The sequence below is a fragment of the Malaclemys terrapin genome, chromosome 2 (genome assembly GCF_027887155.1).
Source record: "Malaclemys terrapin pileata isolate rMalTer1 chromosome 2, rMalTer1.hap1, whole genome shotgun sequence".
NCBI classification, from domain to species: domain Eukaryota; kingdom Metazoa; phylum Chordata; order Testudines; family Emydidae; genus Malaclemys; species Malaclemys terrapin.
In genome coordinates this window covers 132,794,416-132,809,516 of record NC_071506.1, presented here as the reverse complement: position 1 = coordinate 132,809,516, position 15,101 = coordinate 132,794,416, and the positions used below count along the sequence as shown (strand labels likewise).

The 15,101-nt window shown below is 46.7% G+C and overlaps 1 protein-coding gene across 1 annotated transcript in view; it reads left to right on the top strand.

Annotated features, from left to right (window-relative positions):
- Positions 1-15,101, top strand: part of BIN3 (bridging integrator 3) — a 54,130-nt gene that overhangs the window by 35,492 nt on the left and 3,537 nt on the right. The window contains exon 7 of the mRNA XM_054017361.1: positions 14,277-14,418. Coding sequence (XP_053873336.1) covers positions 14,277-14,418 — 142 coding nt within the window. The remainder of the gene's footprint in view (positions 1-14,276; positions 14,419-15,101) is intronic.

Sequence of the window (15,101 nt, the reverse complement as noted above, 5' to 3'; positions counted from 1 at the left end):
GCTCTGGTGATTTGTTTCTGTCTCCTTACATTTCCCCTGTACTTGGATGTGACATTTTTCATTTCCTGCCCCTGTCAGTTGAGCACTGTTGCAGTGCGTTCTAAAACAGCTCCAGTTTCGTGACTATGGTGGCTGCATTTCAATGGTGACCAAGAATGACTCGTCTCCTCTCCCTATCTCTAAGTATGCACGAGTGCAGGTACGTGCATATATAATTCCTACAGTCGATACAATTTGTAAAGAGTCAGGGGCGTCCATTTGGATAATAATGAGATGCACTATGGAAATGCAGACTTGCGTCCTCTTCTTCGCCTGCTTGCCAAGAACTCCAGTAACGTTTCTGGGATAAAACTAAAGATTAATTAAAGCTGCCTGGAGGATCCTCTTCTCGTTTCAGTTCAGTATTGTTTCCCCTGGTAGAGCCCATTCTCCCCGGCCTCTCCCAAACTCGCTTTGACCTAGAAACAGGCTTTGATTCAACAGCTGTGCTTTATTACTGCTTCACTGGTGGTCTTCTATAGTTTATTAGCCAAAGACACAGATAAGTAGAAAGCAGGCATTATATTAATGGTAATATATTGTAATCAGAGGCACATGTGTCATAAAATCTCCATACTGTAGTCCAGCGATATGAGGTTTCTATCAGCCACATTAAGAGTAACCATCTCAAGGGGTGGTTCTATCATCCAGATCTCCCTGCTTATGGCAGAGTTAGGATCAGGGCCGACGAGAGTGGGGGGAAGCCGGTACAAATTACCGGAGCCCGGCGGTCCGGAAAGGGGCCCGGGGCCCGGCTTCCCCAGCTTCCCCCTCTCTCATTGACCCTGTTTAGCCGGTCTGCCCTTGCTGGGGGGCCCGAAAAAATTTTTTCACCGGGGCCCAAGCCCGCTCTCGGTGGCCCTGGTTAGGATCATGCAGTCTCTTCCTTTTGCAACTGTAACAAACTCATAGCTGGCAATCACTCATTTAATTTCACGGAGTTAGCAAAGTTCTAGCTAGAATATGACATGGTTTAAGGTGTGGGTTGGGCAAAGAGATCGGGTGGCTGGAGAGGTCAGGCCTTCACTTGGGAGCCGCTTGTGTAAATTCACACCAGATCAGCTCAGTGAAAAAACAGATGCTTTTTACTGCACTCTGTAACTTCCAGTTCTTCAGCCTGGCTGGGCTCCTCTTGTCCCTTGGGTGAGGGCTGAAGTGCGTTGGCTGGACTTGGGGTTGGTGATGGACTGTGTGCTTTCATGTTGATATTACATCCTATGTGTCAGTATTTAGGGCAGGAAACAGTTTAAATAAGCCAGGAGGTTTGAAGATTCATTGACTTTAATGCCTTTTGCGTTTGGAGCTGTGGGTTCTGATCGGATGTTAATTGCAAGGGGATCTTGATTTAACTGACAGATGATTTGAACCACCCTGTTTGTCAAGCTACCCGAGTGTTACTGATTAATGAGGGCTTCCCTCACAGCCTAAATTCCCAATCTATCAAACTCGCCCTTATCTTAGCCCAAATATTCCCTATCCCTGACATCTGTCTACTTGTCTGTCTTAGACTGTGGGCTCCTTGGGGCAGCAGCCTTCTCTTTCCTGTGTGTCTGAAAGGCTCCCCTCCTGTTGTAGGTGCAACTGCAAGCAAATAACAATCATAAATGGTGTCACCCAGGTGGTTTGGAGAATCAGGATTCTGCTGTCATAGTGAATGGGTCAGCTGGGTGGTTTGTACCACACTCAGGGCCGGCTCTAGGCACCAGCAAAACAAGCTGGTGCTTGGGGCGGCACATTGTTAGGGGCGGCATGGCTGGCGCCAGAATGCCGCCCCTAAAAATGTGCCCCGGCCGCCCTAGCTCACCTCCGCTGCTGCTGCCACGGCGCGCGAATCAGCTGTTTCGCGCGCCGCGGCGGCTCAGGGTCTCCCCCTCCATCCCAGGCTCTCAAACCTGGGAGGGAGGGGGAGATCCCGAGCGGCCGTTTCGCGCGCCGCTGCTCCCCCTCCCTCCCAGGCTCTGAAACCTGGGAGGGAGGGGGAGATCCCAAGCGGTTTCGCGCGCCGCTTTTCCCCCTCCCTCCCAGGCTCTCAAACCTGGGAGGGAGGGGGAGATCCTGAGCGGCCGTTTCGTGCGCCGCTGCTCCCCCTCCCTCCCAGGCTTGAGAGCCTAGGAGGGAGGGGGAGAAGCGGCGCCCGCGCCGCGGCCACTCGGAGTCTCCCCCTCCCTCCCAGGCTCTCAAACCTGGGAGGGGGGGAGACTCCAAGTGGCCGCGGCGCGGGCGCCGCTTCTCCCCCTCCCTGCCTCCCTCCCTCCTAGGCTTGAGAGCCTGGGGGGAGGAGGCAGGGCTGGGGATTTGGGGAAGGGGCGGAGTTGAGGCGGGGCCGGGGGTGGGCTAATTAAAGAACGGGGGGGGGAAATTGTTTTTGCTTTGGGCGGCAAAAATCCTAGAGCCGGGCCTGACCACACTGGTGTGAAGGGATCCAGAGATACCATACCAGCAGTGACTATAAACAGCTTCTATTGATATGCAGTTTATTTCCCAGATGATAGAAAAAGTGTTTTCAAATGGTCAGGAGGGAGCTGCATCCAGCCTTCCTTGGCAGGGGAGAAGGTCACCCAGATACTGAATAGAATGAGGGGATCCTGGGGAACTCTCCTCCAAAACAGTTGCTGGTGCATGCGCTTACTAGTCTTGCATGAGTTATATGATGGCCAGAATCTGAAGGAACTTGGCACAGTCGGCTCTCTGCCCTGAGACTCGAGACCAGGTGCAGTTCAGGACTGAAATGCTCTTTTCGAATTTGTACTGGTCCCAGGATTGCGGTGAATTGGCAGAGCTGGGGATGAGGGCAGGACTAGAATAATAGAAAAGGCTGCAGATCAGGGTTGGGCTGTGGGCCCCTGGGCTGGAATAGCAGGGGGCTGCCAGGTAGGAGGGAGGTGCATTGCCAGAGCTGTGTAGGGAGGGGTCAGAACTAGAATATTAGGGAGTAATGCAGGCCAAGACTAAGGTGCTTTGGCAAAGGTGATGCAGGTGATGCTACCTCCATGTGTGGCCAGTTTGTGCTTGGTCTTAATGTCAGGAGAACTCAAATTCCCATGAGTAGAATGCTTCCCACCGCAGACTGATGTATAAACTAAATTACATCAGCATGCAAGTGAGTCCCCTGGCCGGTTTCCACGAGGGCTGAAAAACCAGGAGTGAGTGTCTAAAATCCCTGCTGCCTATCCTTAGCACAGGGGTCCACCGTCTGGAGGAATAGCTCCATCAGAGCAGAGCCCTTGCCTCTCCTGATCAGCTGGCCAGAGTCCCCCAAAATATCAGTTGCACTGCTTAGTCTCTGCCTCCTCAGCTTGCTTGCACACATGCTGTGTGATCTCCTTTTTTCCCTGTAACCACATAAAACCCTGCCGTTAGTGTACAGCCTCAATCTGCACTTCCTTCTCTGACAGTGAAAGCAGATAACCAGCCGTCAGGGTCCCCTGGGGGCGCTGGGGACCGGAAACAGGAAAAGCCGCTTTCATGTCCTTACAGGCCTCTAATGAGGATTTCATACACAAAGCAAGCCACATGGCTGCCTCGCCCCCCTGTGCATCCTCCCTCATCTCGGGGCTCTTAGCCTTAATCCTCAGCTCTCTCCAGTTTGAACTGTCGTCTTATTTTTCGGTTGCTTTCTGCTGTAGTCGGAAGGGATGGTTTTAATTTCCCATTCCTGGTGGGTGGATGGGCCCGCAACGGACGTGTGGGCATGGATTGCGGAATGGCAGGCATTCCTGAACATAGCCCAAGTGCTTTGGCCTAGCTCTGAGCCATCCCTCCCTCGGCCTTTAAACTTCCTCCCCATTTCTTTCTTACTCCCAGGTTTTTCCTTCTCCTTTTCATGCTTAGTTACTGTTTTCTCTCCTCCTGATTCCTGTCCTTCCTTTCCCTTATAACCTTCTTTTCCTCCTCATTCCCCTTTCCTTTCCCCGATGCCTTCAGATTGCCCATTGAGGATCAGGCTCGTTCTTTTTTATTGTAGGCCATCAGCATGCTCGACGCTGTGCAAACATAAAAACACCCCACCGGGTTCTGATCTCAGCTATCACTGGTGTCAATCCTCGATCTCTCCACTGACCTCCGTTGGGTGACTCTGGATTTACACTGAGAGCAGAATTGGGCCCCCTCTTCCCAGATCTCTTACAATCTGGATCAGACTCAGACAGTAGCCGCATTGAGATACACATGCTATGCAGCTTGAGGATGCAGTGTCAGAGCGCTGCAGATCACTTGGAAGGTTCATCACTGAAATGCTTTTCAGGAGGGACTGTGTTTTAAGGAGGGATTTGAATAAAGAGAAGGAGGTCGTTTGCTGTAGAAGATAATGACAATACTTAGCACTTACACAGCACTTTGCATTTTCAAAGCACTGAACCAGTGTTAATCCGCACAACCTGCTTGTGAGAGGAGAAATAGGCAGAGAAGAGATGTGACTTGCCAGAGGCCACTCAGCAAGTCAGTGCAAGAGCTAGGAATAGAACCAAGGCGTCCTGTTTTCCCCGTCTCATGCTTCGTCCACTAGCCTGTACTGTCGTCAAGAAGGTATAAGGGTTGGAATGGACATGGGAAGGGGAGACAGAGAAAGAGGAGGCATTTAGGAGGGAGAAGGCAGATTGCTAGCTGGCCTTGGTGCTGATGATCATCTGAATGGTTATAACATGCTGAGAGATTGACAGAGGGAACAGACTTGGGCCCTCTCTGCTACTCGTCTGCTGTCTTGAGCGTCGAGACAACCACTTGCTTCTTCCCGTGTGTCCTGTGAACATCTCTTTCCCCGTTGCAGTGGATCCGCTCGGCACACACAATTCCTTCCAGCCATCAAGACACCACCCAACTGATGTGCACCTGTACGCATGCAGGCCAGCACAATCTCCTCCCCTCCTATTAGCGCTGTAACTCCAGGCGTGCAGAGCCCTGGCGCTAATGGATCTCTGCCGCAGTCACCATGTCACAACCAGAGAGGGAGAGAAGTCTACAATTTTCAAGTAATAGACTTGTCAGTTAGGTTGACTTGCTAATGAATCCGGCAGTGGTGGGAATTCTGATGGTGCTTTTATCTTCCGTGGTAGTGTCTCTCAATCCCCATCCTTTAATTATGGGAAGCTGAAGGAAGGCTACAGCATAGAAATGAAGTGGCAACATTATTTATAATTCAGAGACTCTTCTAAAGTCTGGATTTTTTTTTTTCTGAGGCTAAAATGTCATCCTAAAAGGAGTTTCATTGGTACGTTTTCCCCCAGTGGTGGGGTGACTATTGTTTGTATTTTCTTTTCGTTATCCCTATGTATCTACCCTCACCTGTTCTTTTTAGGAATCCCCCACAACCACATTTCCTAAGAGGTGTCAGAAAGCAATGGCAGCTTACTCTATAAGCAGGAATCTGCAGCCTTGGGAAGCAGGGGTGAGCTAGGGACTTGTCTAAAATCTCAGTTCAGTCTTCCCTCTGCTGCTTGTTTTCAGCAACGTACCCACCAAAGTGAGACCCATTTAGTCGGCTTCGTTATTTCACCAGGTATTTTTAAAAAATGGATCGTGCTAGAATCCTTGGGTTTTTTTAAGTGTTTATGGCTGTCAAAACATCTTTCCCCTGTACAGCAGCATGTGTCTGTGGAGGAATAATGGTACTGGATTTATGACTAGTACTGAACACGTCTCCAAGACGTGTCATCTGGAGCTCTTAAAGCACTTTGCAAAGTAGGTATCGTGATTCTCATAGAGATGGGAAACTGAGGCAGAGAGAGGTTATGTGACTTACTCAAGGCCACATAGTGATTCAATAGCAAAGCTGGAAACAAAACTCAGGTCTCCTGACTCACTGTCCTGTGCCTACCCCATTGCAATAACAGGAGCCATATCTTCCATCTGCCCTTCACATCTATTTACCACCCCGAGCATTTGGCTTGAGAGCCTGCTTCCACATACAGCTCACTCCAGTAAAGGATTAAAATGAGAGACAATCTTAGTTGGGAAGGAAAATACCTAGCACGTACCATACCTTTCAGTGTAAGTCTAGAAGTCCTGTCGTAATGAGAGAATTTCCATAGGAATGTTCCATCAGGAGCCAGCAGGATCTGATGGCAGGAGAACTGTTTCCTCAACCCAATCCAGCCCCAGCCCAGTGAAGGTGTATGTTGCCTTTTTTACCTGATTACCTCTGCAATATAAAATTAAACCATGTGCCTCGCTGCGTACCTGTTAGAATGCACAGAGCAGTAAGGGCTGTTCCTGCGAGGTGCTGAGCAATCAGAACTTGCTCATGTCTGTGGGTGCTCAGAACTTCTCAGGATCTGACCTGAAATGAGAGAACTCCTAGACAATGCTGCCGCATCCCGGGATATTCTCGGACGCTACGGCAAACTTCCAAAAACTATCATTCCTGTTAATAGTTTACTGATGATTATTACTGCACTATGGAAAAATTCAGCCATCGTGTAAGTGGGTGCAGATCTCATTGATCTCAGTTTGGTTGATAGCCTTTCATAAAACAGCTCTCAGGGTCTGATTTAAGCCCATAACACCTGCCCTGGGAAACTGAAAGTTAACGCTGAAATGTCAGGAGTGAGTAAGATATTTTAAACCCCAGGGGTGTGGAGCATCAAACCATGGCATCCCAGCTTTAACCCTGGACATCCTTGATTTTGAGGGCTCATCCCTTTCCATGTTGTTTGAATATAGATTTCTGTTCTTTTGATTCGGGAGTTTGAATCTGCAGTTTGTCATGATTGTCTGGAGCTGGCATAATGCACTGTGATGATGGCAGCTTGCGGAGTCCAATAACCCCGCACCCCAAAATACAGTATATAATCCATGCACTAAAAGTCCTTATGAGATAGTAGTTGCCGTGCCGACACAGTAACTGCCTCTTCAGTCTCTGTGCTGAAGCTACTTTATTAAAGCATTCTGAAGCATGATGCCCCTCCAACAAAATCTCACTTTGTTAAATCCAAGATGGGTTGAATACTAGGAGCACAAAAAGTCAAGCCACCTTGTTTTAAAAACAAATCTACCTTCATTGTCGCAGGTCCTCGTCTGAGATCTTGCATGCCACATTTCAGAGCCAAATGAGTATTTTCTGCTTTAGTGGGTTCATGTGATGTGAATGGTTACATGCTAATTAGTTGATGTCCTGTGCGGTGCTTTCAAGGCGTAAAGTGCTATCCTAGAACTAAGCACAATGCGTCGTGGTGGAGAGAGCCCTTGTTAAGCATACATCTTTGAGCATTATCCAAAAAACATGTTGAGGAGCCTATTGAAAGGGTAATATGTAATGCTGACATAACTCTGTACATTTGCAAAGGACATTTCTGACATGAATCCTCCAAACTCCACCCAGGGAGGTGGATAGGAGTCATGCCAATGTTACAGGTGAGGAAACTAAGGCACAGATATTATTATAGGTGGTAGCAATATTTATATTGTGGTAGCAGTCAAAGGCTCCCGATGGGACTGAGGCCCCGTTGTGCCTACAATCTAAAGACCCCAATATTATGACTATGGTGTAGAATTGGCTCAGCTGTGTTAGTTGCATGGATTATAGTTGAGGGTGGAGAAGGAAAGAAAGAGAGGAGGAGCAACAGTCACAACTTGTCACCTGCCTAGCCATGACCAACCGGCTGGGTTTTGCAGGCATCGTGGCAGAGAGGAGTCTTAAGGAAGGATTTGAAGGATAAGTGAATTGCCTGAGGCCACAGAGAGAGTCAGTGTCAGTGGTAGGCTTAGCACTCGAGAGTGTCTGGACTCCAGCCCTCATGCTCACGCCATTAGACTATGTTGTTTTTCTAGAGAAATGCTGCAAATTGATGGCTGTGCTCTGTAAAGTCCTTCGTCACTGACAAGGGACTGTGATTCCATCTCCTGGACATACGTTCCAAGTTCATCATGTATCCTATTCGTAGAGTGCACATATGTTGGGTGTACATAAGCAGTGATACCACAGATGAGTGGTTGTGTCAATGCTGTTTTCCTCTTTATGACAATGACTGCCTTAAAAATGGTCAGGGTATTTAAAAAAAGCCACAAGTGTGTGCATTTGAACATAGCCCTGAGGCCAAATGCTAGACTGACAGCCCTGGGGACTGAAGGCTTCTGTCTAGCCACATACCAAGTACAGCAAAAGGCAGCTGGAGTGTGAGCTTTCCCCACGGCAGTGCTTCAGTGTGAACATGGGAAGAGGGGAATTCCATCCCCTGGCCCATTCAGTCCTGGAATTTCTGCTGAGACTACCAAGCAGGAAGCAATCAGTGGCAATGTCGGCTTTGCACTGTAGACCCTGTCTGCTGGCAACATGACTGAGACCCACCAAACTAATAGCACAAAGCCCCCAGCCATGAGAAGGTCACAACTTTCAATAACATCTGGCCTGGTTGGGAGTTGAACTTGTTACTTAGAGCTAAAAGGCTCCATGTTCCGTTACCACCCTTCTGAGCCATCCTGCCGTTGCCTTCTTCAGGATCCTTAAATAAGTTAAATCGTAATATCCCAATAAAAACAGGGGCCACTGTACTGATTGTTTTACTCATTTTCATCTCGAATTCATTTTAAATAGCGTCCGTTTAATTTGCAGAATTTGCAGTGTGGTGCACCAAAAAGCCACCGAATTCATGGCCATCCTGCCACAGAGTACACGGGGCCTTTAATATGGGAAGGGCATGACAGTTTATACATTCCCTTGACCTGTCTGGTTTTCTCTGTGCAGATCTCTTGTGTTCATTCAGATTCCTACTTATCCAGCCCTTTTAATACATGGGTTTCTTTACTTATCTACATAGCAGCTAAATATTGAAATATTTCCCCCATGCCCATGAAACGAGGGGCCTCTGTAGCCAGTCCCAGTGGGAGTCACTCTGTTAGCTGATACATTTAAATATAATGGCAAACCCTGCATGAAACTGACTATAAAAAGCAATCTCGGAGTAGCAGCATCTGATCTGCATGTGACCAGCTGGATGGAAGAATGACCTTGTGCTTGCTGATGACTTTTTCAGGTTGCACAGGGCGATATGAGGTTATTAATGCCCTAACCCCATCTCCATAATGAGATGAAGGGATGGTGGATGCAAAGAATCAGCCATACAAGGCACAGTTGCTTTTGGTGTTTGCAGGACAGGATAACGTAAGGCCCAGGGCTCTGTCCTTATGCGTGGTCTCTGTAGGCTGTTGTTCTGATTAGAGGTTGTCTTGATGGTACAGCACGTTGGGGGAGACATTGTGGGCGCTTGTGAGCACTGGACCAGCAGCTTTGCCGTGACTGTGGTTTGTGATAGTCTGTGTCACCCCGTGGACTCTTGGGCAGAGTGGGAAGAGTAATCAGGTGGGCACATAGTTAGGCATGAAAGATGCAGTGCCTCCCCTGCACTAACCCACTGTGCATCTATGTCTATTTTTGTGTTCTACCTAGCGATCGGGATCATGGTAACACCAGCTGGTATTTCGCCATCTGAGCCAGGAATATTAAACACTAATGGTCCTTGTATCCCGTTCCCCAACTCTTCTGGGCTTTGTCTTTTTAGACTGTAAGTGCTTCAGAGCAAGCCCTTTGTCTCCCTACGTGTTTGCTCAGCACGTAGCACATATTGAGTGCAGCCCCAGTATAAATAAATAATATTAAACATGCACAGAGCTAAGTGGTCAGTGCTGCAAAGCAAGCCTGGCTTCTGTTTCCAAGGCTAAATCCTTCGACGTAGTACATGTATCTAAATATATCAAATGCAATTAAATTAATAAATTGGGATTTTTCTTTTTGCTCATTTACCCCTTGCTGATCATAGGTATTTCAGTACAGGTGGGTATAAAATCCGCTCACCTGTACTAGCCTGTAAGAAAGACATAACAGAAGGACAAATGTTGCAGTACTATTGAAACTGTTTTCATGAAGGATTTGTTGGTTTTAGCCTGTAAAACTGACCATATAGTTTATGAACAGCAAGTTATCCAGTGCACTGTGGAGGTACAGTGGCCAGTTTCATAGGAGCATGTTCTCTGATAGTCAGCCATTTGTGTGCATGATTGAAGTCCACTGAAAGTTAGGAGGGAGGGTGGTTTCATTTTTACCACAACGCTTCATTTCAGTTCTGTAAACTAGCTTAATATGGTCAACTGTGGGTCTTTCCTCCATCTCCTAGTTGGCTGCCTCTTCTGTCACTTTCAGCAATATTCTCTGTTGGTTTCTTACTTAAATGTTCATTAAGACATTTCTTAATTCACAAAACATTGGTGTTAATACGAATATTCCTGTAGCCTGCATAATTGTTGGCTCCTGGCTCCATTGCTGTGGGCAATATGGATTTCGATAGCATGGTGCTACTACTCCTTCAGTCTGGGGCACAGAGCTCCCATACTGGATGTGCTGCTGGTGGGACTTACAATGACTAAGGCTATGGCTTAACAGCACATCCGCACAGTCTGTGACAATAGGAGAGGGACGGGGGCGGGGTGAGGAGACTTCAACTTTCTACCCAGGTTGTAGTTAGCATTTGCATAGTGCTTTTCACCTTCAGATTGCTTTACAAAACACAGGAGCTTTTGGGGGCCCATCAGCAGTTTTCAATGCTTCAAAATTTGAACCTGTTGGGTATTTTTGTGTGTGTGTCTACATTATAAAAAAAACTGTTCTTGTGCTATTGTTTCAGAGCGATTTCATCAAGTTTAGCCTAAAATCGGAGATCTGAATCATTACCCTTATCTTATAGATGGGGAAAGCTGAGACAGGGCAGTTGGGACTTGTCAAAGGGAATGAGTGTTAGAGCCAGGATTACAGCAGTGACTCCCAGACTAATAAACCTCACTGCCTCTCTCCAATGGTGAAAGCAGCCAAGGGGACAGATGAAAAGCAAGGGATGTCTCCTAGTGTAGGAGGAGATCTCCTTAACTCTGTTGACAGCTGACCCAAAGGCAGCTGATATAAAATTAAATGTGGGTTGGCACTGAGGAGCAGAAGTAAGGGAGATTTTTGGGCACAGGCGTAGTTTGGGGAGGGACAGGGGGATGTTGCCCCCCCCCACAAAAAAAAACCTGCAAGCCTTGGGCAGCCACAAAATTTCTCTTCCCTCCCCCTGCCCCTCCTGTGCACAGCCACATTGGCCTGACTGGAGCTGCCCCCCCAAATATAGAAGTCAAATTACACCTATGGTTTTGGGTAGAGTCAGGGCTATAAAGGGAAGGAGGTGAGGAAGGAGAAAGGTGACAGTAATCAGAAGATGAAGCAACTCAATAAGGCATAGGCACAGCCTGGCATTGCCAATAATTCATTTTATTTCCCCTTACTTTGCCTAGGTGAGGTAGCAGAAGTGAGCCTTCAGGAGGGATTTAAATCGTGCAAGTGACATGGCTTGGCCAACAGACTCAGGGAGGGGGTGCCAAATATAAGGGGCGGCATGGAAGAAGGTGAGGAATCAGCTGTGGGAGGAGGATCCCGAGATTGGCATCACTGGTAAAATCAGGGAGGTGGGGAGGGAATATGAAAGGAGATAAAGTTCAAGTCGTAGGCAGGGGCTGTCTGAGCTAAAACCTTAAGGGCAAGATCTGTGAATTTGCTCTTCAGTACAATGTTGATCCAGCCAAGTGCCTCATACAGAGGATGTGTCATGGTGAAGCCATGGGCTAGAGATGGTTGTGGCAGTAGCATTTTAGATGGACTATAGAGGAGTCAGGTTCACAAAATGCTTAGAATTCAATCTATTATATGTGAGAAGTAAACCCGGTACTAAATTTCCGCAGAACAAATGTGGTAATGATAAGAGAGATGGTGCACAGTGTTAGCTGGAACTCAGTGTTAAAGAGACACTGATAAGGGAAATTCAGAGTTAAAAATTCCCTTGCCTTATATTAATTCTGTAGATTATTAATCCTGAAAAATGTTCACAGTCTCATTTACTTCCTGTCACTGCTATTTCCTTATGTTTTGCAACTCACTTGGTCAGGACAGTGAAACTAGACCCGATTAATTTCACAGCAAGTCACCGTCCCTTTTTAATTCTCAGACACTAGCACAAGTTTGTTGTCATTGGGTTCACAACTAGGCAGGACAATATTTAAAGAGCCACCATCCACTTAAAACTTTCACCCTCTGTCTGAACGTTGTTGTTTGAAGCTGGTGTTGTTGCAAATAATACCTTAAGATATCTTAAGATGAGTGGGGGAACAGTATTTTTCTCACCTCTGTCAGTTTGTGTGCTTTATGTGTTTAACAGCACTTTGTGTAGGGTCAATTTCTTTATTCCCCCCTTGTGTAGACAGCCAGCTTCCCACGTTGTTGTGTGGCTCTGTAACACAGCAGTAGCAGGAGAGAAAAAACATTTAAAAAAATAGGAAAATATGACTGTAAAATCACCAGGCTCCAAAGGAGGGCTGGGAGACAAATGTGGGGCCTCTTAACTACTTCTAACAAGGTGTGTGAAATTGACTAGATTTTAAGTAGTTGATGTATGTTTAAATTTAAAAAAACAAACAAAAAAACACTTTGACATGGGAACATAAGACTGGAAAGGGCCTTCTTGGATCCACTCCCTTGTTATTGCAGGCCACTGCCTAATTTATATTAACAAAATAATGATCGTAATACTAACTTTCCCTTTTAGTAGCACCGTCCATCAGCTGGGACTCCAGGCATTTTACAAACATTAGTTAGTTCAGTCTCACAATGCTCATGGAAGTTTATAATAAACACATTTCTATTTGGTCTAGGTTTTGTTTCACTCCTTGTTTTGATTAACAGATTCTAAATTCTGGATCTAAACTAAGTTGACCGTGTCCCTCTCGGAAAGGGAAAGCAGGGCAGTCCCTTTGTAATTAAAGAGTAAGATTAGCCCAGTAAAAGGAGTGGTGTGTCTTTAAATCCACACAGTGCAGGGTTCATGTTAGCAAAAGGACTCAATGGACAGAGAGATGAGGGGGTGTTGGAAGCGTGGATTGCATCACACTCACTCTAGTGGGAAATGCCACAAAAGCTGCCGGGAATATCTTTTTCATAACCAATGTTTTGGTGAGTATTGAGCACCTAGACAAACCTCCATTGTTTTTCCATGCTCTGTGCAGGAAGTAGGATAGGTGTGAGCAAATTATTGTTCACATTAGGAAGTAGCGAAATGGAGCTCTTCCACATGCACAAAAGAGGGGATCAGGGTTTCTTTTTGTTTCATCAATTATTGGAGATTCTCAGCACCTCACAGGATTGTGGCCTCAGTGCTAGCCAGCAGAAGTCGGGGGAGAGAAAATTTCTGAATTCCCTGTGGTTTCTTTCCTGTTCCTCTTTTTGTCTTGGCAACCCTCCTCCTCGGTCATGAACTAGTGCTTGTGTCTCAGGAAGACTGGCTAATGATCCCATGTCCTGGTTTAAGAGCAATATGTGGCTCATATAATCTTTCAAAGCAGTAAAGAAACTGCAAGGCAGTCCCAGGGCCACTGGGATCCCTGAGGACTTGCTCCCTTATGGCCCCAGGCCTTTGTTCATGCTTTTCTCTTCCCTCAGGGAAATGCTGAGGGCTGTCTCTGTCTCCCTTCTTGGGCTGTGTTAATAGCAGTCACTTGGCTAAGGAGAGCCCAGTTTCCAGTCAACGAGAGAGGAGAGAAGGGACAAGCTACGTGTTGCTGGGCCAGCAGCTCTTATCTTTCTCCTTCCCCTGTATCTTTCATAGCGTCACATACTGGCATTTTTCCCTGTCTAATTTTAAATATCCTGAGCTTTGGAGCTTCCACCCCATTCCTTGGGAGGCTATGCCAGATCTTGTAGCTTTCACTGTTAAGAAATGTTTACTGATGTTCAGCCTACATTTCCAGTTGTCCAATACCGTTCCCTTCCTTCTAGTCAGACCCCCCCTTGCAACTCCCCATAGAATTCCTCTCCCTACTTAATGTTGGCATCCTACAGATGTCTGCAAGCCGTTAACTTGAAATACATTTTAGACACTAAAGCCATAGGACCCACGATGCATCTGCTGAAAGCTCCAAGAGGATCAATATGGTCTGTAGTGTAACCTCGTGTCTTGTGTGGAAAGACTCGTGCAGATTATGGACCTGATCTGATTCCTATTAAAGTAATTGGGGGTTGGATCGGGCCATAAGGGCACTCACCCTGCCTCTGCCCTACCAGTAATCTAAGGACAGGTGCTAACGCCCACTCCTAGTGTCATAGAGAATTCTGCCTGAGCACCTTGAATTAACAGGCTTTTAGCTGGGAGTTTGGCCAAGCAGGTATGTCTCTAAGATGAGTCCAGCCAGGCCACAGCATCCACGAGGTTTTATTCTTTGAACCCCTGCAGATTCAGCAGTGTGTTCCCCAGCCTGAACATGGCAGTGAAGAGACGTGAGCAGACTCTGCAAGACTACAAGCGGCTGCAGTCCAAGGTGGAAAAATACGAAGAGAAGGAGAAGACCGGCCCCATCCTTGCCAAGCTACACCAGGTACAGAGCTGGGAGACGGGTGCTTACTGCTGGGGTTGAAAAGCTCTGGCGAGAATGTTAGGGCACCCCCTGTGTGCAGGGTGACACACTACAATTTCCCTTATGTATGTTTCATCCTGACATGCCAAATATTGTTGAAAGGTGTAAGCGCCAGTTATTTAGCACAGTAACTGGGAATAGTGTGATGAAATTAAGACAGAGAAAATCTAGGCATCGAAGATCTATTAAGCTATGGAATAGACTCACAAGGGAAATGATCGGAACACCATTGCTTGGGACATTTAAAACGAGACAGGGGAAATCCCTTGTAAATGTACACTTGGGTAAAACCCTGCCTCAGCAGGGAAATGGACTGAATAATCTTTTGTCTTTCCTAAGTTCTGTATCTAAATTCCCTAAAGTATAGGCTAATTTATTCAGGGTTTCGGGGCAATGTGCCATTATTTTTTTAATATTAAATTGACATGCGCAATGCTTGGTAAATTAAGAGCACTCAGTCTGAGACCAAACAGAACATTCTTTCCAAACTAAAGCCCACAAGAACTGGAGATAACTATAAGAGCACATTAGGAGACAGCATTCCCCTGAACTTCAGAATTTGACTAAACAGCTATAAAAAAAAATCATAAAATTCTACACATTTGCCACCTGATACAAAGCTTAGTCTCACAAAATTGCAATAA